This window comes from Bemisia tabaci, chromosome 5 (assembly GCF_918797505.1).
Source record: "Bemisia tabaci chromosome 5, PGI_BMITA_v3".
Classification (NCBI taxonomy): domain Eukaryota; kingdom Metazoa; phylum Arthropoda; class Insecta; order Hemiptera; family Aleyrodidae; genus Bemisia; species Bemisia tabaci.
The window spans coordinates 1,036,677-1,061,730 of NC_092797.1; the positions used below are offsets into that span (position 1 = coordinate 1,036,677).

General features: G+C 36.9%; 1 protein-coding gene across 2 annotated transcripts in view; it reads left to right on the forward strand.

Annotated features, from left to right (window-relative positions):
• Positions 1–1,111: 1,111 nt before the first annotated feature.
• Positions 1,112–25,054, forward strand: part of AP-2alpha (adaptor protein complex 2, subunit alpha) — a 32,359-nt gene continuing 8,416 nt past the window's right edge. Inside the window, exons 1-20 of one of the 2 annotated variants that reach the window (XM_019049211.2) lie at positions 1,112–1,287; positions 3,825–3,892; positions 4,220–4,431; positions 5,104–5,192; positions 6,107–6,211; positions 6,402–6,633; positions 7,406–7,514; positions 8,477–8,627; positions 9,319–9,487; positions 10,007–10,144; positions 12,898–13,080; positions 14,171–14,302; positions 15,543–15,740; positions 16,640–16,804; positions 18,965–19,110; positions 19,741–19,870; positions 20,286–20,424; positions 21,157–21,301; positions 22,356–22,560; positions 24,172–24,281. In XM_019049211.2, coding sequence (XP_018904756.1) covers positions 3,829–3,892; positions 4,220–4,431; positions 5,104–5,192; positions 6,107–6,211; positions 6,402–6,633; positions 7,406–7,514; positions 8,477–8,627; positions 9,319–9,487; positions 10,007–10,144; positions 12,898–13,080; positions 14,171–14,302; positions 15,543–15,740; positions 16,640–16,804; positions 18,965–19,110; positions 19,741–19,870; positions 20,286–20,424; positions 21,157–21,301; positions 22,356–22,560; positions 24,172–24,249 — 2,790 coding nt within the window. In that variant the 5' untranslated portion in view covers positions 1,112–1,287; positions 3,825–3,828 and the 3' untranslated portion in view covers positions 24,250–24,281. Of the gene's footprint in view, positions 1,288–1,372; positions 1,452–3,824; positions 3,893–4,219; positions 4,432–5,103; positions 5,193–6,106; positions 6,212–6,401; positions 6,634–7,405; positions 7,515–8,476; positions 8,628–9,318; positions 9,488–10,006; positions 10,145–12,897; positions 13,081–14,170; positions 14,303–15,542; positions 15,741–16,639; positions 16,805–18,964; positions 19,111–19,740; positions 19,871–20,285; positions 20,425–21,156; positions 21,302–22,355; positions 22,561–24,171; positions 24,282–25,054 lie in introns of those variants that run through there. The other variant, XM_019049212.2, reaches the window with a different exon arrangement.

The following is a 25,054-nucleotide window of genomic DNA, read 5'->3' on the forward strand; positions in this document are numbered from 1 at the left end:
ACGTGACATTAACAGTAAGTAACGCCTCTTGACACAAAACAACTATACCGGCTTTCTAGATATCTGTGTTGCGTGCTGTGAATTTGAAGGCGCGCTGACAGTTCCCGCGTGTGCACGGCTCTCATGTTGAAAACATTCTTCATTTAGGCTCAGGTTGATTCGTTAGGGAAATGTTTGAACATTTCTCCAGGCCCTACACTCCTCTCTGAAAGTGGCGCGGTAAATTATAAACATCACCTGTGCAACATTTTAATCGAATTGGAGAACAAAAAGAGTTTGTCCAGCGTAGGCGCGGCCTCCTATGTTTGTGACAAATCCATACATCCGTTGTCAGAATCAGGAACGATGGATTCCTGATGATACTTTTTGCATGTAAGTGAAACACAGAAATTGGAAAGTAAGTGACATTTAGGAACGAAAAATTCGAGGGTCCCTCCACAAAATACGTAAGGCACTTGGGGGGGGGGGGGGGGGGTGGTTCAAACGCTGCCTTACGTGAGCCAAACGCTTGATATTGAATTTTATTTTTTTAGATTTTATTTCTCCCAAATTTAAAGACTGATCAGTCCAACTTTCGTTTCTTTAGACGTTGGATGTTTTTTTTGTTAAAATATAATTTTTTCTGAACTTTTTGAATTAAAAATTGGTTATTTTATCAATACAACTGTTATTTTTCAGGTTCTCCTACCAGCGATTAGTAATGTTTAAAACAATACCGATTTGTTTCAACACCATTCTTTCATTGAATTATGCATTAAAACGATAGGGGGGGGGGGGGGGGGAGTGGCTTGCTGTTTACCTCTTTGGTTTCTCTTCAATCAACTAACTGCATTCTGGTTGGGAATTTTGATGTCCTTATGAGAGCTCCCCAAGAATGCTCCGACACCATACCGAATTCTTCCGGCAGATTTAATGTAAATTATTTTAACAATTTGAAACCATTTTGAAACAAGCTATGCGAAGTACACAGAGACAAATAGAAGCACACGAAACCGCACGTTTGAAGCACGAAAGTACAAAGCATACCATGTCCAGAGTGACGTATACAAGATGGCCGTCAACGTCGGATTTCGAAGAATCGCCCCCCTATCCTATTTCGAATTGATGATGTTCGAGTAGTATTTGGGTGTTTGGTTGAAGTTGAAGTTTCGAACTGACTGGATCCAATTGATCCATTCTATTTTCATCGAACCGTATTTTGATGTTCTAATTTAGCAACAATTTTTTAAGAGTGGTAGTTGTACAAAGGCTTTAGTTTCTCTGGATCGTCACCATTCCCCGCTCATCGTAAGTTTCAGTTTTCTAAGCCCCGAATTTATCTAGCCTCTACTTATCAGTTAGATGCTGCCCCCTGTTTGATTCAACCGGGACAAATCAGCCTGGGTGACTGGGTCGTGCCTACTCGGTCATCATTCGCAGGAAGTCTTTCAATTATACCTTTTTCAGTCAAAGTTTGTACCAACAAGTTTTTTTCCGTTCTATTCTCCCAATAAATGTTTGATCACGAGCTTGACCTCAAATGTTCCCCAACTTACTTGATCGAAACCTCTTATCAGTGGAGCGAGCTGTTTAGCCCATTGTGCATCTTCCTGTGTCAAAAGGATATAGATCTAAATTGAAGGATAAAACTTCTAATCTTTAATTGCTCATCCTATTTTGATGATCATTCTGACAAGTAATACTGATATGATCACTATCAGGCCGTCATGCATTCTGACAACACCTACGTAGCTTGATCCTTTCAAGTCCAATCTTGTGTAGATAAAACTGGTGCTTTGAGGGTGTTGAAACTTTTTTCAGCACGAGTTTAAGCCCATGTAAACCATATGATGAAAACCACTCGAGAGAGATTACTATTTGCCTGAAGTCTATTGCCGATCTAAAGCCGCCCATGTGTGTACATGCTGAGCACGGACCATGTGCTGGTTTTAGCATTCCATTCACTAGGTGGACTAGATTAATGAGTCGCTTGACAAAATTTGACAAACTTAAACTTAATTTAGTCGCTGATCCTATTTTGGCCTCATCATTTGTTATAATAAAGTTGGGAGGAGATAGACATTATTAGGCGTAGGCAAATCACATCAACTCAACTGCAGGAAGATTTTACTTCTTATTCATCCTTCGTTTATCTGATCCACTTGTATTGCTTTTAAGTACAAGCATCTTTGATGATATATCTTAACATGTTTTAGAGCATACCTATATTGAACTTTGGTTTTGGGTAAATGAATTTTTGTCGGTTGACCTGCCATTATCTAAATGAGTCCTTTAAAGTTTTCATTGAATGGTGCTTTTTACGAAACAAAGCTGTGGAATGAGATTTGGCCTTTGTAATTTGTTGGAGAAAGGTCACCGGCCCCTGACACTAATGAAGTTGCCCGCGGGTCAATTATTGAAAGTTTATTGCAGCCCGATAAGACATCGAATTGTGATATATTGCATGGTCAAGGTAGGGCTATGTCTTGTCGTGTCGTACATAGTTTAAATAATCGGGCTGCTGAGTACCCCAGTTTCAGTTGCCTTAATACCTGCATAATATCAAAGAAAGTTTGCAAACGGACCGAATAAGTTTGAAACTTTTCGATGTCAGGCATCAAATTGTAATCCGAAACTTGCTGCTTGTATATCCCCCTTTAATATGTAACTGGTACTTACCAGTCACAATTTTTAGCAAAAGCTTCCATTTGTATCATTAATTTACAGGGGGTAGGAGTGTGCATGATCTGTTAGAATTCTTTTATCATGTTGTTTTGTCTATTATTATTTTTTTTTAATTTTGAGGTCCCTCCCTTTTTTTAGCGTACCTATCCACCATTGCAGTGGCTCCAAAATTTCTCATATTCTGCATTGTACAGATGTTTGTCCATCCGATTTTTTAGTATTTTGACTGTTCATCGGTAGCTGTGGCCAGTATTCCCCTACTCGAGTGTGTTGAACACAGTGCCACTAGACTTCGATGCCAACTTCGTTCTCAGAACTTCCAACACCAGAGATTCGTGGATTGTTCACCTTAAAAATACCCCAGTTGAAAGAAAGTGCTCGCCTAGCGAATGTGGATGAGTTGAAGGTTGTGCATGCCCCAAATTTGAAAATTCTTCAAACAGTCTCATCAGGAATTTGCTTCATATGCTGTGAAAATGTAGAGAAATGGAAGTGATTAACCGAAAATATTGCCAAAAATTTCACATGCTGTGACACAGGAAAAATTTGTGAATTGAGGAATATTTATTCACCTCTTTTACTCTTTTTAAACACTTCCAGCGGTTGCTTTTTGTGGGTCATATTATGAGTAAGGAAATCGGTGCTTTGTTGGAAACTCCCAAAAGGCAATTTAGTTTTGCTGTATGCTCACTCTGCCCAATTTTGATCAGCAGAGTCAATTTTCTGAAGCATTGAACCCTTAAAACTATCCTTTAATCTTAATTCTACAACCATAATCTAGAAATACTTGTCTGTAGTACTATATTGCACCATAGCTAGGTGGTGATGAGTTGGACTGCATTTTGCAATTTGGAACTATAAATTCTAGCCCGGTTTAAAAACAATGTATATGCCATTAGTTTCCCTATGCACATAAGCGTTTTTCCGGAAGAGCCAGAATTTATAGTTCCAAATTGCAAAATGCAGTCCAGTTCTGTTTATGCCGTCTGAGTAAATTAGCATAGGTCTAGTTCTTTAGCCTTTTTACTTATTTTTTCACACATAAAATTCTACTCTCTTCCTCTAATTATCTATATCTCCCTGCATCAATGTCATTTAAAGACGTAATGAGAACCTCTTAAATTTTCTAATTGCTTAAAAAAAAATATTTTTTTTTCCAGAATCATGCCTGCTGTCCGTGGAGATGGTATGCGTGGTTTAGCTGTGTTTATCTCAGATATTAGAAATTGTAAGTACCCATTCATTTTTATTCAATTTGTTGCTTTTTGTGGAGTGGCACCAGGAAGGACTGTATACACACCCAAGGTGATCTCATTATATCAAAACTCAGCTACTTGCGGCCATCCGGGTTTTTTTTTGCAAGGAGTTGTCCAGAACTTGGGGTGATGGTTTTTTTGCAGTCCACGTATTTACCACGGAAGGAGTGCAATTTCCGAAGAGGTTTCACAGATTTATTATCTCATCATTGAGTTAGGGGGGCATGTATGATTTTACCTCAAAATATTCATTTTTCACTCATTAGTTATAACCAAGTTTGTCTGTTTTCACTTTACAGGCAAAAGTAAAGAGGCTGAGATCAAGCGTATCAACAAAGAGCTAGCAAATATAAGGAGTAAATTTAAAGGTGACAAGACTTTGGATGGATACCAGAAGAAGAAATATGTCTGCAAACTCCTCTTCATCTTCCTCCTGGGCCATGATATTGACTTTGGTCAGATGGAGGCTGTCAACCTTCTCTCCTCGAATAAGTATTCAGAGAAGCAAATTGTAAGTCACAGTTTTAATTACAATCTGACATATGTCTCCCTCTCACTGACTCATTAGCTTTTATTTTAAACATGTCTGTAAAGTGGCCCCTTTTTTCACATGAGATGTGCTTATTACATAGAGGCTCTCTGCAGGGGTGCAGAAAGTTCCAAAACAAAGATCGTCTGCTGTGGCGCTTTGCAGCCGAATGTCAGATTTTATGGCAAAATGCACGTTTCATTGGTTAAAGGTGAAACTTACCGCTTTTCATTGTAGTATTAAGCCAATAAAACTGAAGCTTCGGCAATTGGAAATATTATTTCCTTTAATATTCCTGCAAACAATCTTTGAATAGTATTATTATTCTTAATCATACTACTATCATTGGTTCTGTAAAATTCCTTAAAGTGTACCCATGTAACAGTTTGTATTGTCAACAGAACAGGCCTAAATTTTAAAATGTGAACATTAATTAATGGAAATCACATCACATAAAGATGCCTCTGAAAAATTCTCTAATATTTTTAGCCATTCTTTTTCCTTACTGATTGTGATTTTTGTCATTCCAAAGAGACAAGAGGGCTTTTCAAGGCACCCCTAATAAATTTGGTCAATACATTTGGTTGAAATATGTTTCAAAAAAAACATGAGACATTGTGGTTCTATTAATATTTTATTTCTCTTTTTTTTCAGGGCTATCTCTTTATATCAGTTCTGGTGAACACTAACAGCGACTTGATCAAGCTTATTATCCAAAGTATTAAAAATGATTTGTCATCAAGGTATGTTCCAATGATGGTTAAAATTAAATGTACCTACTCTTTCAGTTTACAGTGATGAGATTTGTCTCGGAAGGCCAAGCGTGTCGAATCTTATCTAGAATATTCCTCTCTCTCATCCCTTTTCTGTACAATCTCTCCAACACTCTTAATATTTCCTTATCGCAACTAATAGGAACCCTGTTTTCAGACTAAGAGTGTATTTTTTAGATTCTTCCAGTCTTGTCCCTTTTAAGGTTTTTGATATTTTCTCACTGGTTAAAATAAGTTTCTTTGGACAGCTACTCTCACTAGGTCCAGCATCTCCTGTGGGTCATTACTGTTAGATTATTTGTTTATTGAACACATTACTTTACCTACTTTAATTAATTTTTATTTCCAAAAAAATAAAATAAAAAAAAAAAAAAAAAAAAAAAACTTTCTTAATCAGTGGTTGTCAAGCTGGACAGTATATTTTAGTTCAAAAAGTTCCATCTCTTATTCCTTAGAACTTATTTGCCAACGATTTCCAGATTTGACAACTTTCCAAAGGATTTACTTCAGTCTGAGGAATTTTTAGTCGTTTCTCTTTCAAGCTAACCTGATGGAACTAACTCATAAGATATTAAATTCCAGGGCCTCTTGAAGAAATAACATTTTTAATGATTTTAAAATTCTGAATCTTAAACTGCAACTTTTTTCTTTGAATTTAAATTCAAAATTATTAAGTAGATGATTTCAATTATCAAAGAGGCATACAATTAGAAAGGTAAGAAGCAATTTGAAAACGTTTCCCTGTAGGTATGACCATGTAACAGTGAGGGGTTGTAGTAAACTTTTTTTTTTTCAATGTACTCCTTTCCTTGTATTTATCATGTAAGTGGAGCCTTTATATAAACTTTTTTTAAAAATTTCTCAACTTTGTTTTGCTGTTTTAGGAATCCAATCCACGTTAATCTTGCCATGCAATGTATAGCTAACATTGGGAGCGCTGATATGGCAGAAGCATTTGGTTATGATATACCAAAACTCCTTGTCTCCGGGTAAGCTGTTATCTTTTTTAAGGAAGGAAAAAAAGTATTAACTTTGCATCCATTTTTCTGTTATCCGATGGGTTTTTGTACATATTTGAAATTATCTCTCACAAATACAATATAATATCTATTGCAAATTTTTTCGCTGAAAAATTTTCTTTCTCCTTCGATTTATATTCTGTATTTTTGGGGTTTCTAGTGACACAATGGACGTAGTCAAACAGTCAGCTGCTCTTTGTCTACTACGATTATTCCGCACAAGTCAAGAGATCATACCGGGAGGCGAATGGACTTCTCGTATCGTTCATTTACTCAATGATCAACATCTTGGTGTGGTGACTGCTGCAGCATCTTTGATTGATGCCCTCGTGAAGCGCAACCCTGAAGAATATAAAGCTTGCATCAGTCTGGCTGTGTCACGCCTATCAAGGGTATTTTTTTCCTTTACTTTATTCATGAAACCAGAGCAATCGCAACAGTCAATCTTGATCTGTTGGTTGAATCCTGTTGATCAGTAGATCAGCAGCTCCTAAGGCAGTGTTTCATTCAGCAAGTCAGAATCAGTAAACTTAGACCTATCTACTTTTTCATTTGATAATATGTTGATGCCGAGATTATCCTAACAGTGTAGTTTAATCATTTTCCTGATCATGTATGTGTACTATACACGCCTGCAGATAACTTGCACCTTTTTCCCCGATGTCAGTGCTTGAAAATCCGGGTGCAGGTTATCTATAAAACTCACAGACCACCATGGGCGTGTGTGGGTTGTACATGGATTTTTTTTTTTTTACCCTCTCAACATCTTGGGTGCGGGTTATCTGCAGGCAAGTACGGTGCTTTGCTGAAATTAGGATTTTAAAAGTGCTTCTATTGATAGATTTGTGCAAAAATCATTCAACTTATTTAAAGGGACAGTTCTATAAAGTCTAAAAATATCAAAGCCTATTTATCAAGATTTGATCATAACAGCGAAAAGAAACCGACAATGCTGGCCATAGAAGCAACCAGCCAGGGCATTAGTAAAAACTGTCAAGCCCGCACATGCTGACTGGCACGGCAACCAACCTGCTAGTATAGATATCTGTCTATGAAAACATAGTAATTGAAAATACCCTTAGTGATAGTGTCCTCTGTGGTTTTCTGCCGGACTTAGTTGCTCTCATAATCGATGTTCGCTGAATTTCATGTATCTTGTTTCAGATTGTCACCGCCAGTTACACTGATCTACAAGATTACACCTACTACTTCGTTCCTGCACCATGGCTCTCTGTCAAGCTCCTTAGACTGTTACAAAATTACACTCCACCGGGTGAGTTTAACGCCAAGCTTCCTGTATCATCTTATCTTCAAGTAATATATTCTATTAGGATTATTTTGTCATTCAGTACAATGACTGCTTCCCCATCACTCTCCATACTTTTGACCGAGAAAAACTGGGAGGGGGGGACAAAGCTCTCATTGAAGAAATACATTCTTAGACTTCTAAAAAGCTCCTATTCTTTGAGAGGATGGCACTGTCAAGCAATGTACTGCTTGAAAAGCATTAGAAAACCTCTCAGAGCCGATAATTCTGCATCCGCTTTTTCCCCCAAGAAATCTCATAGCAGATCAAACCTTTGGTTGGAAATCACCGGAAATCCAGGGAACTGCCAAAAATAATTAACTTTTAACCCCAGTCAAACAAAATCAGCATGAAGATGAAGAACAAGAAAAATATGGAGAAAAATATGAAAAATGAATCGATGGCCGAAGTACGAAACCACGTATTTCCGTTTGCAATGTTGAAGACTTCCTGGCATACTGTATTTTATCTTTGGAAAGCACGTCATCATAACTTGTAGAAAATCTTATTAATTCTCCTTCTCTGTTAGTAGAATATTCTGTGTTAATTTCAAGCTTTGAAGTTGATTTGTTTCTCCTCAAAAAAAATAAAATCGGAGCGGAAACTTTGAAACATTGCAATGGAACAACACGGTTTCACACTGGGATCATCGAAATGCTACTTTCTGTTCTGCTTCTTCCTTCTCCTAATTTTGTTGTTGTTCCTCTTCTCCTTCTTCGTATGCTATTTTTCTTCTTTGTGATTACTAATGCATCCTCATCTGACATCTAGACTATACTCAGCAAGAAAGAACTTCTATTTCTGGCTGATTTTAGAAAGTTGCTTTTATGGATCAGCCAGAAATTATAGGTCCTAATTGCGAAATGTAGTCCCATTGTAAGACCCGATTCACTCAGACGAGGGTTAAGAGCTGATCTGTCTAATTGCAGAGGATCCTGGAGTGCGTGGAAGATTGAACGAATGCTTGGAAATCATTTTGAACAAAGCTCAAGAGCCACCAAAATCAAAGAAAGTTCAACATTCGAATGCCAAAAATGCTGTATTGTTCGAGGCCATCAGTTTGATCATCCACAATGACAGGTAAATCAAAACATTGGGTCTGTTTGCATTCAGTTAAGGGCTAAAAAACCTCTTTTGCGTCTCAATGATTTGCGATCGAATCCGCCTAGTCTCATTGCTCCTAACATAGTTTGCTGCAGTTGCATTTTGTCATATTGTTTGCAGAAATAGCGCTTTTCTGGAACGAACATTCATTTTTTAAGTCCTGGCCAGTCATTTCTTGTCATAGCGTTTCTTGAATTGACAGTTTCCATAAACAATTCTCTACCTTTATTTCCTCTTTGAAAGTTTTAGAATGATTTACCAAAGACCGTATTTTTGAAGTCAGGTACCCTTGCCTGGCAATAGGTATCACCACCAAGTCTTGTAAGCCTTGAATCTCCCTGGAGTATGTGGACATCGTAAAAAACATCAGACATGTCTAACAGAATTTATTTTGTGTGTCAAGTATCTCAATTTCCAGTATTATTCAATGAGTTAGAGGACTATTTAGAAGTACCGTTTTCAGTTAAATGAAATCATGAAGTTGGCCACATGATGGGGAGGGAATGGGTTTTGTAGGTGGGTGTCAGTCAGGTGTGTTCGTATCATCTTTGCTCTCAATAAAATGCCCATAACTTGTATAATTTAATAACGTATTGCTCCATGTTAGAGGTATTTGATTTCATCATATTATGATATTTATACTGATTCTTTCAATTTGCATTCACAGTGAGCCCAATTTGTTGGTGAGGGCTTGTAATCAGCTGGGTCAATTCTTGTCGAATCGTGAGACCAATCTACGATACTTAGCCCTTGAATCAATGTGTCTCCTGGCCACATCAGAATTTTCACATGAAGCTGTCAAAAAACATCAGGAGGTCGTCATTTTATCCATGAAGGTATTTCAGCAGTCTTGTATTATGAAGATTATGGTTTTTGTAGTCTCAAAAAGAGCTCGGAACCGCTGGTTTTAGAAAAAAAGAAAAAAAGAAGAAGTCGAAAAAATATTCAAGGTCATGAAAGTGTCTGATTCTTTGGACGGCGCTTGAAAAGAGCCTGCATTTGAAATTTTACTACATAATAATTAACAGGAGTAAATAGCCTTTCTCAAAAAATAATAAATTAAATTAACAATACATTGTTGAACTAGTAATAATAAATTTGACTTATCATTTAGAAAGACATCCCAATTATAAAGGCAATATGGATCTACCTTTAAAGAGAACTAAAAATTGCCAGTAGACACTGATGACCACTGGACACGTCTGCTCATTTATGTGGCAGCTAGCCAGCTAATATCGGTCATTGCTTCTGAGAGTAACAACTGCATATTTTAAACACCCTCATTTTAAAAGTTGATTTTTTGATAATTTTACGATTTCCTTATTCCATAGCAAGCTTTTTCTTTACAATTTCAGATGGAAAAAGATGTTTCAGTACGACAACAGGCTGTAGATCTTCTGTACGCTATGTGTGATAAAAGTAATGCTGAAGAAATAGTTCAAGAAATGTTGAATTACCTGGAAACAGCCGATTATTCCATCAGAGAAGAAATGGTGAGTAATCTTCAGCTTTGCAATGGCAAATTTAAGGTGAAATAATTCTATAAATTGATTGTGACTTGTGTCACTTTTCCATCATATTTTTAGCCCAGTTAATATTTGAGATGAAACCTTAACAAGCTTATGTTTTGACTTTCTCAAGTTCAATGAAAGCCTGCCAAAGCTCCGTCACTCAAGTAGGACTGTGTTTGGAAGGCGCAGAGCAGTGATGAATTTCAGCCTTCTTTAAAATATTAGCTTTTTCTACATTATTTTTGATAGGGATCCGCGAAGCGGCGATTTTCAAAGCGAAGCGAAGGTGAAGCTTCGCTTCGCAATTTGCGAAGCAACCGCGAAGCAAAGCGGATAAAAAAACCCTTCAAATACGCTGGATGCAACCCGCGGAATTTCGTTGCGGTTACTCCAGCAAGTCACAACTCAGGGTGCGACAGTGGTAAACTTCATTGAACACTGAGAAATATGTGAAGAATGCATTCATTTAATTTTCCCCCTCTTCCCTTGAATTTTAAGAATGAATTTTTATTGAGATGCCAGCAGATCTGAGATTTTTTTTTTTAAATTTGTCATCGGTTTTGCTTTAATGATCACGGAATGATAAAAAATAAAAACTGTTTTTACTTTTTATTCTCCTTTTAATTTTTTTTTTTTTTTTTTTATATATAATTTAATGTAAAACATAGCAATACCTGCAAAATTGTGGTAAATATAATTTGAAAACCATCGATTTAAACTTTTCAAAAAATTTTATTATGATGGAATTGAGGTTAGGAGAAAAGGCGCTTATACGCGGAGCGGCCGCTTGCGCAAAGACCCGGTATACGCAAAGAATCATCCATCAATCATCGGCATTCGGCATCGATTCCGAAAGAGCGCGAAAATTTGAATTACTGCAAAATTTTTGCTTTTTCTGACCTCGCGCTTCGTTTTGCGAAGCGAAGCTTTGCGGACCCCTAATTTTTGATATTTTTAAAACATTACCGTAAAAATTTTATTTAACAATACATATCAATATAATTAATTCTTTGAGGTAACAATTTTTTTTTTCCTACCTTGAATAATCCTTTCGCTTCTGTGTGAATCAAATTCCATGTACAGGATTTTGATTCAACAAGCGGTACTCCACATTCAAAGACTGCCATGTCCATGTTAAACAGCATTCAAAGATTTTGCTTGAAATCCAACATGCATGCAAAGCTATGGAAAAGACCAATACAATGGAGAATCTGCAGGTGTCTGAATAATGGCGAATTTCATGTTTAAAATGAAACGATCCGGAGAACTGAACACGAGAATATCCTTAGTTTATAAATGGAACAATTATTGGAGGAGATATGACATAATAACTGAATCTGCTAAAACACATGTGTTCAAATGGGAAATCCTGCCAGATGATGCCACAAGGTGGTACATTTTCTCACTTTTAAATCTATTTTTCTTCAATTTCCCTTGTCAGAAAAAAAATATGCAAAATACTGTGAACTCAGCTTGTTAAGCACTCGGAAGCAATAAAATTTTTCTAGCAAATTCTCCATTGCTACTCGCTCATCTGTAGAGATGGCACCGAGAGATGCATCGTGCAAAATCAAATTTTAACTGACCTGTCGATTAAAGTTGGTCAAGGGCTAATCATTAGAATTGATAAACAGAACAAAAGACAGAGGAAAAATAGAGGGATCCTATTGATGGCAGCGGGTAGTCACAATGTACAAAAGAGCTAAGTGATAGACTAACTAATGGCAACCAACAAGATACCCCTATAGTTAGTCCATCATTTTCCCCTTGGTAGTCTGTAACAACCACCCGTTTGAAAACTGATTTCTCTATTCTCCCGTTGTCTTCTTTGTCTATAAGTTTCAATGATCATCCTGTTGGTTGATGGTTGAATGCGAGGTTGTAGGATGTTGTGGGGACAGGGGTGAAATTCTTTCTCTGAATTTTTTTTTTAGCGGAACTCCATTCATTTCCATACGCTTCTCTATTTGATAGCCAACATCTCTTTGAGGACCAATATTGATGCCACTATTCCAACTGACAACCGTCTTGTTATATGCTAGTTTGCCGTACATTCATTGAATCTTCAGATGAGAATCTGATTATGGTAGAAGCAGAATGGTGGAACTTACTCTCATTCTCCTTGATGCTGCAAAGGAAGTCTGACAGCCGCACCCACTCGTGTCCTTGGTGCAACAATCACTAAGCCTTAAACTGCCGTGCTAAGGAAAACCGCTGCATGAACATTCAAGTGTTGCCAAATTTGCCCCCTGAAACATTCATTTTTGAACTTAATGAATATTTTCCCTTGAAATTTTCGGAAACTGTCGATTAAATTGCGAAATGAAACTCTTAGAGAAATTTGGGGAAAATATTCCCTAGTTTCCTTGAAAATTTGCGTTTTATCCAAGAAAATTTAGCAATGCCTGCAGACTCATATGGCGGTTTTCCTTAGCATGGCTGCAAACATGTGTAGCAATTTCTGCAGCACATTCTGCAACAAATGACGCGTATGTGTTAATGTGCCCAAATGTATAGACACCTATTGGGGGAGAGACAAATTGCTGAGAACCAAAAATTTCGAATCATGTCTTTAAAAACAGATTTTTTATTATTATAAGCGTCAGATTTCAGATTCAACAGAATTCTTACCAATCCCCAGAGATTTGTTAAATTCCACTTTGTTATTTTGTTTTTGTAAGGTATGTTTTTTTCTCCTTTTAAAAATTATCTCGAATCCTCTTATTTGATTTCAGGTTTTAAAAGTGGCCATTTTAGCAGAAAAGTACGCCTCCGACTACACTTGGTATGTTGACGTTATTTTGAATCTCATAAGAATAGCTGGTGACTATGTGTCCGAGGAAGTTTGGTACAGAGTTATTCAAATAGTAATCAATAGAGATGATGTCCAAGGTTATGCAGCTAAAACAGTTTTTGAGGTAAGCTCCTGTTTGAAGTTCTATTCAAAAATCAACACTCAGTTCAAAGTGAATATTCAAGTTAATCCAGTTCAATCCGAGACCTTTCCGGTTTTCAAAACTTTAAGAAGCACAAGGTACATTCTACTACAGGTATGGACAAATGGAATTTTAGAAAGTCGTCTAAACGCGTAGATTTGACAGCGTCCAATGGTACAACTGCGACGCCACATTGAAAACTTGTCTACTTTCTGTTCTGAGAGTGGGTCTCATCAGTTTCGTGTTCTTAGATAAGTTTTTCGTTTTCTTGAGTTTTATCAATTTTTTAAATTCATCTGATAGCTTATTGAAGCTACCAGATCTACCAGAACCTCATTTTGAACTGCGCGGCAAAGACAGTACGACTAGCAACGTCACTCGATGGCCCATATTCTCAGCACCGCCACTTCGGCACCCCGCCTGTCCAAACCTGTAGTAGAGTGTACCTTGTAAGAAGCACCTCTTATGCAGTATTTTTGAGGGAAATGAATGTATTTTGGAGAAATGAAGCAAATGGCTTGGAAACTGTGCGACTAAAATTATGCTATTTAACATTTTAAATACAAGTTACACTCTTGTCTCAGGGGACAATTAATTTGCTGATTCAAAATGCTCTTTTCCCTTTTGGCATCATATTTAGTCCTTTTTAGGATAGAATTTGCATGCTTTATTTTTAGATTCTGACGAGAATGTACATCTACTCCTCACATTTGTTTGGCGTATCAAGGGTGTAGGAACTTCCCAACCATGCGATCATGATTATGTGCCTGCTTGCAAGGAAAAATGGGAAGACCAACTTGCAACAGCGTTTAAATCGTTTTGTTCCTGGCAAATTGCAGTGAAAGTTGTGTGGTTTCTGTATCATTGGGGTGACATTTGCTTGATTTTCGCAAAATGTATGATTTTTGGCAATTTGTGAATGAAGGACAAAAAAGAAGGTCAAACCTTGGACAAATTTGGCAGAAAAGGCATTTTTAAAATGTGAAGGCCTTTGAGCAGCCATCATCTTGAGACTCTCTTTAAGGTATTGCTTTTGTTTCCAATTTGTTCATTCGTTTTTGTCTTATCTCAGGCTTTACAAGCGCCAGCCTGTCATGAAAACATGGTGAAAGTTGGTGGTTACATTTTAGGAGAATTTGGCAATTTAATCGCTGGTGATCAAAGATCAGCACCATCAGTACAATTCCAGCTGCTACATTCCAAAGTAAGTTGTCCATTTTTTCATCAATTGTTGTGAGAAACATAATGAATGTTTCCTCATCAAAATTTCATGTACAACACATGAAGTGTGTTAAGAAAGCAGGAAATAAACTTGTAGACCAGGGTTAGTGTTTCAAAGTTTACTTTAAAATCAGATAATTCAAATTTCTGGCCCAAAAAATACACCAAAATTAATGTAGGGCAAATCTGATGGAAATCTGTGTAACTGTATGTGAGGAACTTGAAGGAAAAGGCGTCTGAGTGTAGTTTTTTTTAAAAAAAAAAGATTTAATAAAGCGTTGTTATGCATAATTTTTTATCTTGTCTAGTGGTTCAGTGAGGCCCCTGCCTGCTGATGATTAAAATTAATAGATCCAGGAAAAATGGAGCAATTCTATTGGTTAAAACGGGTGGCTGTTTAACACTAGGAGGAAGCGGATGGAGTAACTACTGCACTGTGGGTCTCTTGTGGGCTCCAGATAATTAGTCTATCACCTAGCTCCTTTGTCCATAGCAACCACCTGCTTCCATCAATAGCTTCGCTACTTTTTCTCTTCGTCTTCTCTGACTATCGCTTTGTTTATCAATTTCAATAATCAGTCCTCTGGGGAATGAAGAAAAGGTTAGTCATTTTCAAACAAAGTGAGATATTAATGATTTTGAAAAAAAAAAAAAATTAGTTTGTTAAAAGCATGCGTGAAAATATCCTCAAGAACTCAATTTTTCACCTTGGAGCCTGAGTCAAAAATGTTTATGTAACGCAAGACTCGGTGTAATTTTTAAACGTCAAGCTAGCAAAAGTTTAAATAAAAGTAAAGTCAAAATTTCAAGTTTTCTGGAAAGCACAAAAATCTCACTTACCTCATTTATGCACCGGAGCTTCTCCAGTTGGGCTGCATTTCGCAAATAGGAACTCAAATTCTAGCCCATATTGGAAATAGCATTTATGCCAAAAGTTACCCATACAGGTAGTTACTTTTACGGATGAGCCTGAAATTGTAGTTTCTAATTGCAAAATGTAGTTCAGTTGGACTACATTTTGCAATTCAAAACTACGATTTCAGGCTCAGTTTAGAATTAACGTATGTACCATTAGTTTCCCTATGTACGTAAGTGTTTTTACGGATGAGCCAGAAATTATAGTTCCTAATTGCAAAATGTAGTTCAATTGCAACTACCCTATATCATGCGCTTGTGTAATGTCACCGCTTTATTTAAGATTACTTTAATGTCTCTTCTTGCAGTATCATCTTTGCTCGCCAATGACTCGGGCTCTCTTGTTATCGACGTATGTAAAATTTGTGAATCTTTTCCCGGAGGTAAAATCAACCGTACAAGATGTTTTCAGACAACACAGTAATTTAAGATCTGCAGATGCTGAGCTCCAACAAAGAGCCTCCGAATATCTACAACTCTCAATCCTTGTCTCGACAGATGTCTTGGTACGCCAATCTCTTCATTAACTGCTTAGTTACATACATACATAATGCCGCTTTCACAGCGCAGCCTTGCGCTCTGCGACACCCAATCGCCGTTGCCCCCTATCCTCCCAGAGATCATCTCTTTTCTTCCTTAGTGATCTTTTAAATTAAAATCTAATGAAGCAGTTTAGGTGATCAGTTTTCCTAAATTCCTACAAGGTGCAAAAACAAGCGATTCACCAAAATTAGATGTTTATCATTTTAAGTTTAGTGCGTGTGAAATGAAAATGATGGATGAAACACTTTAAACTTAGCAGCTCAAGTGTCGTGAATATTTGATAGAAGATCAGACTACCTTTAGCAAAGGAGTGACAAATCACGTTGACTTGGGCAAGATAACTCCATTTCTGAAAGAGCTTTCAAAAATTATCGGTCAGTTCTACAATCGTTTGCTTTATGAATAATGTCAAGAAAATAATGTCCTTTTTAATTAGGTGGAACCCCATTTGTTTATCAGTTTATTATCTTGCATCGTCTGCTTTGATGAACATTCTTAATATGACTTCCCCCATATTTTCATTCACTACTATCTTACACAGAGTGATCAATAAGTCCTGTATCACCACTATCACCAGCACTAGGCATCACCCGCATAAATTTTGAAAAAGTTCAGCTAAAAACTCAACATTTTGTGAGTGCTTTTATGTCAAAGAAAACGATTTTTGGGACCCCCAAAATTTTAATGGGATCTCCCTGAAAGGGTGCAAGAACCTTAAGAGTTATTAGAGTGGCACGGGACTTTGGGATCACCCTGTATTAGTAAGTTTCGTATGAACTAGTCAGTCAAACTCATTAATAATGCGGTCATTATTTTTCAAGTTATCATCATAGTTTTACTTTTTCTTTGTTTGAAATAATAGGCAACAGTATTGGAGGAAATGCCATCTTTCCCTGAGAGGGAGTCCTCTATTTTAGCTGTTCTTAAGAAGAAGAAACCCGGTCGCATTCCAGAAAACGAAATACGTGAGCGAAAGAGTCCTGCTCCTCCTAGCTCTTATCACCAAAATAGTCATGCAACAGCACATGTAAGTATCGCTTCAATTTTTAGAGCTTTTTATCATGTTTGCACATCAAAGTATAGTTAAAAATTGGCTCCTGTGAAAACTGCTATTGTCCTTCTTTTTTAAAGAAGACAATTTTGAGAAAATTGCAAAAAACTGTCAAAAACTTTTCAATCGCTGACTGAAACAGGATCTATAAGCTAACCTCTGAACCATGTGAATCCAAGTCTTCAAGTTACCAAGAGTTTTAAAAACCGAAAATCTCAAAAGATGAAAATATTTTACTCTAGTAACTAGTTTTCGCATTAGCCAACTTGTTCATTCTCCATTTTTTTTTTTAATTCAGTTTGATGTATAGTTTTGAATTGAACAGCTGACAATCGTCTCTCAAATTCTTCATCTCTTCAGCAGGGTTGTTATTTTTTCTTTTTTGATCAGAAATCTATAGAGCATGTTATAACAAAGGAAAAGAAGGAATATGTAAAAAGTGAAATTAAGAGTGGAGGTATTTTGCAAGAGGAAGAGGGAATGGGAGTGCAATCCTTGGCCCCTCCAGGTTTTTTTTCTCCCCCTCTCATTGGCCAGTCTTTTGTGTAATATGTAAACTTACAACTTTACTTGTTTTGTTAGTTACCTAATTTGAACCAAGTGTAACCAAAACGCACTAAGTCGCATTTTGGAAAAAAATAAGTTGATGGTAGTTTTGATTTCAACTATTTGGAAATTTTCTCCTCCAACAAACTCAAAGTTGAAAAAAAATATTTTAAGGGTGAAAATAGTCGTTAAAAGGACTACATGCAAAACGGGCCATTTGAGGCTCAGGGAGGATACCTTTGAGACTTGCCCTATTCATTCACCTAACAAAGCCCCATCTTTCCTCAAAGTTTCAAGCCCCCCAAAAATTTTGGGGAGACGCGGTGGGGGGTCAAAGTTAAAAACCGGCAAAATTTTCGCGAATTTATTACTCGAAAACCAAGAAGTTTTGGAAAACGCTGTTTAAACGAGCGTATTCAGCGTGACGAGAGCTTTCAGAAAATGTATAACATCATAGGGTTTTGTCAACTTCAGCTCGAGTTATCGCCTCCGAAGCGCCGGAACACTCAAAAAAGACCCCTTATTTTTTCACGTTTGGGCCGATTTAAAAAAAGCAATTTTTTTATTTTGATGAAAAACTGAAATGTTGTTCCTGACTCTGTGTAGCCCCTCTAGCTCTTTACCGCATGCTGGGGAAATGTTTTGGTCGCGAGTTATAAGAGCGGAAAGGAGCGAAGGTCGGGAAAATCGGCTATTTTAAACTGCGCGCGCGGCGTTGATCGGAGGGAAAACGTCCCCTCCCATTCAGGTCGGCGAATCACACTCCTCTGCCGACCTCGCATTGTTGCCACATGTCTCTTGATCCGTCGCCGCGCGCAGTTTAAAATAGCCGATTTTTCCGACATTCGCTCCTTTCCGCTCTTATAACTCGCGACCAAAACATTTCCCCAGCATGCGGTAAAGAGCTAGAGGGGCTACACAGAGTCAGGAACAACATATCAGTTTTTCATCAAGATAAAAAAATGGCTTTTTTTTAAATCGGCCCAAACGTGAAAAAATAAGGGGTCTTTTTTGAGTGTTCCGGCGCTTCGGAGGCGATAACTCGAGCTGAAGTTGACAAAACCCTATGTTGTTATACATTTTCTGAAAGCTCTCGTCACGCTGAATACGCTCGTTTAAACCGCGTTTTCCAAAACTTCTTGGTTTTCGAGTAATAAATTCGCGAAAATTTTGCCGGTTTTTAACTTTGACCCCCCACCGCGTCTCCCCAAAATTTTTGGGGGGCTTGAAACTTTGAGGAAAGATGGGGCTTTGTTAGGTGAATGAAAAGGGCAAGTCTCAAAGGTATCCTCCCCGAGCCCCAAATGGCCCGTTTTGCACGTAGTCCTTTATTCCTAACATTTAGTTTTACTGATGGAAAAAAATTTCAAACCTCTTTTCCAGTTCAGACTTGATGTGACTTGGTGCATTTATGCTTAACTTTGTCTCTTTTATTATTTTTATATTTCTATTGAATTAAAATCACGGAAATCACATGTGCGCCAATATAGTAAACCATTTTATTCCTCATATTATTACTATTATATATCTGCAATACCTTTCTCTTTTCGTGCGACTTATTTCTACTTTGGTCCTACTCTTGGATTTCAGGTAAATGATAATAAAAATAGTTCCGCAGACCTACTAGGATTGTCTACTCCTCCTGCGAGTAATACTGGTGTGTTAGTTGACGTTTTAGGGGACTTGTACAATTCAACACCAGCACCTGCTGCTCAGACAACTTATAATCCCAAAAAGTAAGTTCAAAAAAATTCTATCAACTAGGAAAATGATTTTTCAAAAACTTGCACTCAAAGTGAAGCTTCAATTTATCCATTGGTTGGAAGACTTTCACTTTTGTTAAATATGTTTCAAACGCGTAACATGAATCAGTCAGTAGTATGTAGAAACAGACCCGCATTGAGCTAACTTTGACATTTACCGGTAGAGGCATCCATTTTTAGTCCCTCTCAAGACGTTAATTGCCATGGATTCAACAAAAAATTGCTGCAGATTTCCCATGCCGTGGGAAAATTCTAGTAACGTCTTGTTCAGTCTGGAGCCTGGTGCAGTGCAGAAATTGCCACAAAACATCTTTGTTACTTTAAGGTAAAATTTTTTTTATGAAAAGGCCTCGGGAGATTTTCATGAATTTTCATACAGTTTTCGGAGACAGATTTTTTCTGGATCATCAATAGAGGCTTGATGTGAAGCCACAACTGATTCAAATTTTACGAAGTTGACCCTATATTTCAATCGATCTAAGAAATATTGATAGTACAAATCGTCAATGTCAGGACGTAGTGATTACCCTTTCAAAACAAGAACTCTTGTCCAAATTCAATGCGTTTGTGAATGAATCAAAATGATCCTTATATTTCTTGCAGATTCATCTGTAAAAATAATGGAGTCCTCTTCGAAAATGATCTTATTCAAATCGGTGTCAAGTGTGAATTCCGACAGAACTTGGGCCGTCTAGGTTTATTCTACGGAAATAAAACTTCATATCCTCTACATGTAAGTTCTTCATTAAGTTATTGATTAATCGCAACCATAAAGTATGTGAACTTTTAGCTTTTAAAGAGACCCTAGTAACTGCGCAAGCTACTAGAGAGCAGCTTTTATGTGTGATATTGGACCGATCATGTTTGAATTTTTCCCCTCGTTCTCGCAAACCCACTTTATATTAACAAAAGTTGAAACTTTCCCCAGTAATATTCTCGAACATACAGATTTGCATGATCAAGAGCAATAGGCATACCAATCAAACACAAAAATATGCACCAAACATGGTTTTATGTTTTTTCATAGACAGCGTATCACCACAAGAATGTCATGAGTTAAAGCCAAGTTTATAGGAAATTATTATCTTGTCACTATAACATTCAATATTTGCTCTTAGAGTTTTATTGAAAATTCTCTGTACTTGCAGAACTTTGTCACGGCTCTATCAAATCCTTCAGATTGGATATCGAAGATGAATATTCAGTTGAAACCAGTTGAACCTGTACTGGAGGCCGGAGCCCAAATTCAACAGACTGTCAACGCAGAATGTGTTGAAGATTACACTGGTCTGTATCCATTGTTATTTTTCTGTCAGTAAATTGACTGGTTGTGTCATTTTTTAAAAAGCACCTCAGAACTGATCATCTGGAGAAAGAGAGGAAAGAGGAAAGGTTCAGGAAGTTGGTGTTCAGTAAATTTAGATACAAATGCAAAAACCTGTCTCAACTTAGTTTCATGGTAAAGCTGAAAAAGAAAATAAACTTTATGTATATGAGTTCTTAGAACTGATTTTTAAGTGGCAATATTTTTATTTTGATAATATGAACTAATTTGTTAAAGGTAATATACTTCATATATTAAGTTACACATGAATTTGCTGAAAAACTAATTTTTCAGTCATCCGTCGGTCTAGTTTTAGAAGTGTTATTTAGCATCTAAATTATTTTTCCCTCTTGACTGCATAGATCCAAGAAGTGTCGAATATTATACATACCCTGTTTTTTACTCTTTCGGAACCAGGGAGCAACAGACATTATTAGTTTTACGTCAAACAAAAGTTATCGGTAGCATTGAAAGAGGTTATTATTGTCATAGCATGGATCCAGTTTGATATAATCAAGAATTTCTATGGTGGCATCACCACTAACAGCGTCTTGACCTTGTTCATCATACCATTTTCAAGTAGACGTATAGAATTTCTTTAAGTTTAGAAAATTTCGTTCCATATTTTTAATTTTTTTCTTGCATGCTTTGAATTTAAAGTTAATCTAACTTCAATTTTTCATATTTTGTTTCAGACGCACCTTCTATCAGTATTGGGTTTGTTTACAATAATGTTCCTCAAAAACTTTCGGTCAAGTTACCACTAACGCTTAATAAATTCTTTGAGCCCACAGAAATGAATGGAGAATCCTTCTTTGCCAGGTGGAAGAATCTTGGAAGGTAGGCATTAATTTTTCATAGTCTTGATGTAGAATTACATTTTTTTTAATTTTCCTTTCCGTAATGAATGGGCATTCCAAACAGCTTATGTAAGTGAATTTAAGTGGAATCAGCATAACTGCTTTTCAAGTTGTCTCAAGTTAATTTTAATGATTTTTTTTTTCTAATAGAGGACAAAACTTGATAACGCCTTGTAGCTTCCTTGAATTTGCCCTAAATTATGAAGAATATATTCCTGGAATCTGAAATTACAGTGCTGCCGAGTTCAGTTTAAAATATAAAATGCTAGAGAAAATTAGGCACTGTCTAATGTAATAAATTCACCAATTCAACCGTATAAGTCATCAACTTTTCCCTAAAAATGAAGAAATTTTGATTAAGCTCCTGTGTCCGTCAGATTCTAAGATGAGATTTTTTGCTGATGTTTGATCAAAAAATTCGATCCTTTTCTTCCATTTGGATCATCTTAGAATCAAACATTTTCGTAATAAATGTAATGCCCTTGTCAGCGATAAGCGTTTTTGTCCGGCATTAGACCGTCAGACACTGCCATGTCACGATGCCGCACAGCAGAGCAAACTCTGGCAATGGCGCATGCATGTTATGAGCAAATCTGTCCTGCAGCAGTGGCTCAGAAAGGACTAAGCGCATGCAGAACTCTGCGCTGACCAAATGATTTGCGAGTTTTTCATAACTTTTAAAACTTTATTTCTTGACTACCTACTTTACTCATCCCTATTGTAATATTGGGCAAACAAATTCTATCATACTCTGTCTCCTTTGTCCATTATTTGAAGAAAAACATTCGGTAATAGAGTTCGAGAATATACGGGAAAAACAAGGAAAAAATGTACCTAAAATTTTGATTCATTAAATCGTCTTAGAATCAAGAAAATAAAATAGTCCCGCACGTTGAATTAGTGTGTGGGGTTGGGCTTTGTTTAAAAAGTTCAATTTTGGACATTGCAGCAACCAAGAGCTCTCTGCAAACCTTGCTTAACATCATATACCCATAAATGTATCGCTGATTCCTTTTTCTATTTTTCTCTTCTAGCACATCCCAAAAATCTCAAAAAATTTTCCAAGCTTCCTCTCCCATTGACAATGATTCAGCAAGAACAAAACTGCTTGGTTTCGGAATGCAACTTCTGGATGGAATCGATCCAAATCCAGATAACTTTGTCTGTGCCGGGATTATCCACACTCAAACACAGCAGATAGGTTGCCTTCTACGCCTTGAACCCAATAAACAAGCCCAGGTAAATATCTTAATTTGTATCCATTTTCCTTTTCTATGTGATGAATTGAAAAAAAGCATGATGAGAAATTGAGTGCTAGCACCTGATTAAGTGGGCAAAACACAGTTTGTACATGATCGCCATAGTTGGGGACTACAAGGGGAACAGAGAAATGTCAGGAACTTTATAAAAGTCAGGAAAAACCTGGAAATATCAAGTAAAAATTTTCAAGCCACCTTCATTTTCTCTTCAAATGGGTTTGATGCTTGACCCAGCAAAATTTGCCTGAAATCTATCTTAAATCATATATTTTTAACCATCGGTCATATCTTCAATTGTCGGGGAATTTGACTTCAATTCGTCAAGGAAGTGTCTGGGGGTTCCACTTTCTAAATTCTGTGACAATCCTGTTGGTTTTTTCCTCATCAAATAAAAGGGAAGTGAACAAAATTAATTCAGCAATTTTTTGGTACCAAGATATACTTTAGGAATTCTAAATGTACATTTCTCCGAAAAGTGGCTTTAACACGAATTTGTATGGTTTTAGTTTCTATTTCTTAATTATTTTTAGACCTGTTTGATTAATCGAACGTTAATCGTAATCGCGAATAATTTTTTTCATCGTAATCGTGATCGGTTTGAGAAATTAATCGTGATTGATTCGATTAATTTGACTTCACGAAATGTCCAGTTTCTCGCCGCATTTTGAATTTAAAATTTCCGCCGCGTTTGTTCGAATTTGCGTCACATCTACGGTAGCGCGCTGCTAGCCCCTAACGGTAAAAACTCGCTCTGAAAATAGTGATAACCCCGCGAAAATATCTCCATTGGGCTTGTGCCGCGATTTCACGTCGATGATAAAGGTTCTTCAAATACTTTTGATCGGAGAGGTTGGCAGTGCATCCAATAAAAAAAAAATTTAATAGTTGGCGGGTCTAGTTTATTTTGGGTGGAAAGGATCTTTTAGAAAAAATAGACAGTGAGTCAACCTCAAGTGAAAGAAGAAAAAAAAATATTGGAGGAAAATCATCAGCTTTGAAACTTTTTAAAAAAATATCTTCAAGAACGTATATACTTCAACTTTAAGTACACTATATTAGTTCTATGGCCATTTGTTAATGTGTTCTTTGCCAACGTATTTTCGAAATGGTTCTTGCTGGGCCAAGAAAACATGCAAATAAATAGAGGAATCAGGATACCTCCAACCATGGTTTCCACCATAGCTGCTACGCTGGCGCTTCTCATCGGTCATGTACATAACTGGTACTGAAAAATTTGTTTCTCGAATAGCCCCTAGACATCGCCTTTATTGCACAGCAGCGCAGAACCAGTCATAGTCACTATGACTGTTTTGACCTGTATAAACACCGCAACCATAACTAGCTGGGCAGCAGTGACGTGGCATGCTTTCTGAAATATCGATTGATCTGCCATTTAAACCTATGTAAAAGGATCGATAAACAAGGTGTTGGCAAGGAACACCTTAATAACCGATTCTTTACCACAGCTTCAAAGGGGAAATATCGATAATCAATCATTCACGCCCTGCCCCTACTCGCCAGTGAATGAATCAAGCTATGTTTTTAAATAACTTTTTGCAAAATATTTCACTTTATTCGTTTGTTTTTTCAGATGTACAGATTAACTGTTCGTTCCAGTAAAGAATCAGTATCAATGGAAATTTGTGAATTGTTGGCAGACCAGTTCTAAACAGACCAAATACTTGTTTTCCTTCTATATTTGTAAGTAATGCCTGTTTTATACTCAGATTATTTTCAGAAGGCAAGAATCTGATGGAGGAAAGTTGTCCGGTTGTAGTGTGAGCTTTGAATCAAAACAAAAAATCTGTGCTTACTTAAGTTTCAGAGTGACAGCCAAAGAAATTAGAGAGTCTCATATTTTGGCATGTTGCAATAATGGAGGGCCCTTTCAGGAATCCATCTCCTGTGGTATGATGCTCTCTGCAATTTTTCGCTAGCTTGTTTGCTTTTCACCCACTACGCAGAAATAACGGCTGAAATTTGCCAAGTTGTGAAGATCATCGGTCTTTAAAATACTACTAAAATAAAAGTTGAAATACTGAAAAGAAGGTTGAGCAAAAAAAATGGAAAACATATCGACTGACTAAGCAGCGATCATCAGTCAGGCGAAAATCAAACAAACTGAGAAACATCAGACTAACCAAAACCTGCATGGCTAGAGATTAGAATTTCTCTGAGAATTTTTCTTTCTTTATTCTGGGTAAGATGGTTTTTTTACCTTGATTTTTGTGATGAGTTGCCCACTGTGAAAGGAAAAAATAGGACACGTCTTATTGGCACATTCAACCCAAAAGTTTGGCGCTTAATGTTATTCTCCAGTCAGAAGACTCAATGTTTGCGAAATCTAAGATAAGTTTAGCTCCTTTTAGCTACTAAAAATACTTAGAATTTAAAAATTTTAAATCAAGAAACTAAAAGCAATCTTGTTGACTATAATCCCTGAGGCAGTTGAACCCAAAGAAAAATTTGACTAC